The sequence below is a fragment of the Pterocles gutturalis genome, unplaced genomic scaffold (assembly GCF_000699245.1).
Source record: "Pterocles gutturalis isolate BGI_N339 unplaced genomic scaffold, ASM69924v1 scaffold43586, whole genome shotgun sequence".
In the NCBI taxonomy this organism is placed as follows: domain Eukaryota; kingdom Metazoa; phylum Chordata; class Aves; order Pterocliformes; family Pteroclidae; genus Pterocles; species Pterocles gutturalis.
In genome coordinates, this window is record NW_010107030.1 from 734 (window position 1) to 5,662 (window position 4,929).

General features: G+C 40.0%; 1 protein-coding gene across 1 annotated transcript in view; it reads left to right on the plus strand.

The window, feature by feature from the left end:
• Positions 1–3,232: 3,232 nt before the first annotated feature.
• TTLL1 (tubulin tyrosine ligase-like family, member 1) overlaps positions 3,233–4,929 on the plus strand; it is a 13,920-nt gene continuing 12,223 nt past the window's right edge. The window contains exon 1 of the mRNA XM_010087962.1: positions 3,233–3,368. Within this exon, the coding sequence (XP_010086264.1) occupies positions 3,256–3,368 (113 nt within the window). The 5' untranslated portion in view covers positions 3,233–3,255. The remainder of the gene's footprint in view (positions 3,369–4,929) is intronic.

Sequence of the window (4,929 nt, forward strand, 5' to 3'; positions counted from 1 at the left end):
AGTAAGACGGCACAACAAGTCATGGAGCAGTCCCTCTTGCTACCACAAAATCCACTTGCTGCATGAGTACATGCAGTCTTTCAGGGTTACTTGCCATAGGATGCCTAGCATGCGTTGAAATCTCTTCATAAAGAATCCTATAGAAAGGATGCTGCAACAACTATCGTATCTCAGGGTAGAAACGAGGTTGTGGCATTGGAAGTGTTGGCAAAGTAGCCCTGCTTGTGGCAGAGCACCTGGTCTCTTGCTCTTTGCTAGGCAGCAGCTACGTGCTTCTGTAAAGACAGAGGTGCAGACAGCTACATCAGTTTGATGCAGAATTTCTGGAAGAACAAGCCCCGAGGGTGGTTGTAGCTTACATACTAAGGATGCTGGAGTGAGACACCCTTGGGAAGCAGGGAGAAAGACCAAGGAGTCAGGTAACAGAGAAACGACTTTAGCGTTGGGGTTGGATGTTGGTAAAACTGATGGGGTAGCTTGGAGATGCGGAGGACAGGTTTTAAGGCCTTTTGAAGATTTTATGGTGTGTTTTCATTAATGTTATTGAAGCATTTAATGCATTTCCTTTTGAAGGGACAATTCTATTCCAAGCTGACTGATCCCTGAACTTCTAAAACCACAACAAATGATGTGTGGTACTATTGAGTCACTGATTATGAATCATGCATACCGCTGTACAAATAAATGAATCCCTTTGTTTCGTTTGTTTTTGTTTTGATAGTATCTGGAAGACCCAGAGAAAGACCATGACCTTATAGAAGTAGGTGTTTTATAAGTACGCACAAAAAGACAGAACCCTGAGCCTTCATATGCTCTTTTCTATCTATCTATTTAAGCTTGTTTTCCACTTGTTTTACCGGCATGAATAAAAATAAGTGTGTCTAAAACTTTTATAAAGTAGAAGTCTAATAGTCTAACATTTCTGCCTTGTGGAGCTGGGCAGTTTAAGCAGTCTAGGAAGGAAAAAGTGGGAGCACTGTATAATGGACTGTGTCTCCCAGGAGAAGAGAAACCATAGGGGTGTTAGCTTGCTAGCAGATGTACATCTCCATTTCTAGTCCTGGAAACTGAATTCCAGTCCAGTATCTTCGTTACAGAAACTTTACTAGCTACATTAATTATTGCATTAATTACATTATTATGTCAGTAAAAGTGATTCAAAGTTTAAATTGTCTTTTCAGTGGGAAATTATATGTAGAGGGAGCAGTAGATGGTGTTACGTGTGTGTATAACTCCACTCTCCCCCACTTCCATGTATGGTGGTTTTTGTTCCTGGGAGAGGAGTGTGACAAAAAATGTGCTTTTGGATCAAGGAGGTTTTCTTCTGAATCAGCACTTCCCTGCAGTTGATTTCAGTGAAACATAACTGTGGAAATTCACTAAGCTGAAATTTTAAAACTAATTTGTGGAACAGGTTGCAGAAAGACTAAACAGCAACATTGAAACTGCTTATGCGAGCTGTCTACTCTTGACTCTATCAGTTATTATAATTTGCTCATTTATGTATGTTTTGTTAGCTTGCTTAATGATTGTATATTAATCAGGCCTAGATCCTGGAAGGCTGGGCTTCACCACTTACTTAAGAGATGGGGTAAATATGTTGTTAGTTGTATAAAATATAGTATTCTGTCTGAATCAGATGGATTGTAGGCTTTTGGCTCTAGACTATGTATGCACGAAGGACAACGTGCTTCTTGAATTTTCAGAAAATTAATTCAAACAATTAATATTTCTTTGCCCCCGCCTTCATTGGTATTACATTAATGCACGATATGAGACACTGCGTGAAGGGGATCTTGCCAAACAGCCCTTATAAAGGAGAGTGCAAGCGGATGAGTGGCTGCTGCTGTCAGAGACGGTTGAGCCTGTCCTTCGGAGAAATAGCAATTGTGGGTGCTGGGCTTGTCCTCCGTCTTCCCCTTCAGTGCATTTTTTGTGCATCCCCACCTTGCTAAACTTGTCTGTCTTTACCCAACAAAAAAGGCAAGGATGTAACACAAAATATCAGACGATGGGCAAAAGTAACTTGAGCCCCTCAGAACAAGACAGACATCAGTAACCTGGAGTGAGCTGAGCAGAGGGTTACCAAGGTGGTTGGGGGGCTGAAGCACTTGCCTGTTGAGGAGAAGCGGGGGCAACTGTGTTTCTTCAGCCTGGAGAAGAGGTGGCTCTGGGGTTACCTATAGCAGCCTGCCTATGCCTATGAGAGGTTATCAAGAAGACGGACCTGGACTCTTTAGCGTGGTGAAGAGTAGGAAGATGAGAGGCAACAGGCATAAGCTGAAAGAAGAGAGGTTCAGAATATATGGAAAAAAATATATGGGTAAAAAAAACCCTTTTCCTTATGAAGCCAGTCAAGCAGTGAGACAGGATACCCAGAGAAGCCATGCATCTTTGGAAGGTTTTCAGCAGCTCAGAGCAACCTGGTCTGACTTTGTAGCTAACCCTGAGTTGACCTCCTGAGGTCCCTTCTGACAAGAATGATTTTGTGATCCTAACAGGAAAGGCTGATGTGGACAAATGAGAGATCTAATGTAGAAAGTGACACCTAGGTGTCATGAATTGAAATGCAGCCTTAGGTTTGGAGAAATTCTGCCTTTAAGGGTTTAATATCAGTGTATCCCACCCCCCAGCTAGAACAGAAGGCAAAATTATGGCTTCATGAAGTACAGACAAGACAGCGCAAAGTTGGTAGTGTTACTTTGGTTCCTTTCCTTGCAGTATAGCAAATCGTGATTCTTGGTAGAGCATGTAAGGGATTTCTCTTAGAATAATTTTCTTTGTCTACAGTCACTAAGTGGTCCATATGAACTCTCCAACTTCAGAAAATATATATGCATATAAGTCTTGGAAATAATAAATAATATAATGTCTGTGCTCTGTGCTTGGTTCTGTAAACGTTACCCAGTAAGTGTATGATAGTGATTTCTGTCATTAGCGTATTTAAGGGGAGACATGCGTTAGTTGTGTGCCCATTCATAAAACATGGATTGGCTGGGGAGCGTGAAAGATCCTTGTAACTAGTGTTCTTGTTTGTAGTTGTCCGCTTGACAAATGTTGGGTTTAAGACTGAAACTAAGAAGTTATTTTCCTTTCTTTCTAAATTAATTTACTACTTCTAGCTTACTTAAGTTAAAGTGCTTTCTGGGCACCACTTTTCTTCTCCTTTGACTTTCGCAGTTTGTGTTCTCCCCTGTTTTCAGCTTCACATCTTTAAACTTTTGTTTTATAACAGGTTGATTCTGCTTTAGGATAATGGCAGGAAAAGTAAAGTGGGTAACTGACATAGAAAAATCTGTTCTAATAAACAACTTTGAAAAAAGAGGCTGGATTCAGGTGTCAGAAAATGAAGACTGGAATTTTTATTGGTAAGTACATTAAAAATACCAATTTCTAAATTTGTGAACTATGTTAATATCTTACATTAATACCGTTAGTAATATAACGAAACACATATTTAAAAATAAAAGATGCAGAAATTGTCATTAATTTACTCCAGCGCTCCTAAGAGTGAAACATTATTCCATTGCTTCTGTAATTTCTTGTGCTGTTGCTGGTCTTCTGTTCAGGTTTGCATTGGTAGACTCCTGTATCTGTACAGGCCCGCTAAAGTCATTGGTGTTCCTCAGGGCAGAAGGTCCCATCTGCATGGATCCACTCCCATGCCACTGATCTCATGTGTCTTTGCAGTTTGCCAAAAGTCTCGTCAGAGAGTGGAACGTCACTGACCTAGCAAGATATCAATCACGTCTGAGAATACCAACTGTAAAAAGCCCAAGGGAAAGGCTGTGCTCAGTGGTTTTTGTTTTGAAATGCGATACCCGATTTTATTCAATTTTTTTTGTATGCAGTAAGGAGAATTTTTATTTTACTGTTGGAGGGGATTTGTGGCCTGAAGGGAATCTTTGAATGTGTCTTTTCCCAAAATTTTCTGATGACACAGCATAAGCAAAATGATTGAAGAGCACACAGTTCCGATATATGATAAAATAGTCTTTTATCAATGTAACAGAGGCTTGCCCTGTTAACAGAGTCCAGGCCCATGTAATAAAGGCCTTGAGAACTGTACTTTCCTTCTCCTTCATTATAATGATTTATATTCAGAATAATTATTCAACATTTCAATAGTGAGAGTGAATGTGAAATTAAATCAAGATAACTGTGAAAGGAGGAGAGTCAACAATCTAGCTTCTTATTTGGCATCCGTCTAATACACGACCGTGAAATGCTGTCCTAGAATGCAGTAGTCTGTTAATTGGCAGAAACAATACTCTTCAAGTAAACCAAACAATTTATATTGTCCCTTTCAAATACTACAGAATGGTGGTTTATGCTGCCAAATGTACCCTTTGTGAACCACTTATTTCCATGGGTAGGAATCTGTAATCTGCTCATGGTTTTGGAATGTGGTTAGGGAGAGTGGGGGGGAGCGGTGGGGGAACAGGGCACACATGGAAACTCTTGTGTGACTGGTTGTTTTGGTTTGCCTTTTTTCTTCCTGAAATGATAATGAAGCAGACTGATTGCATTCAGGAAATATTCTTAAATTTCCAATGTGAGACATGTAATACAGAAAAATTTTCATATGGCTCTGTTCTGATATTTTGTGAAAAATTAAGTAGATAACTGATTTGATGACTTTGTTACTGCAGCCCTCTGATCTGGTGTTTTTGGTGCTTTTAGCAAGATTTGTGAATCGCTGTTTTCAATTCATATTCTTGAAGTCTTTTACAATCTGAATAGCAAGGTGGTCAGCAGGAGGTTGGTTTTGTGGCGGTTGGTTTTGTGGCTTTTTTTTAAGAGGAAAGCTGAGTTTCCAGAGAGTGAAGTAATAGATTTAGAAAATTTCTTCTGTAGCATTTGGGTGCATATCAGTCGTTTTTAGGTCCTGCTCGGGGTTGACCTGACTATCAACAAGCCAGAGTTCAG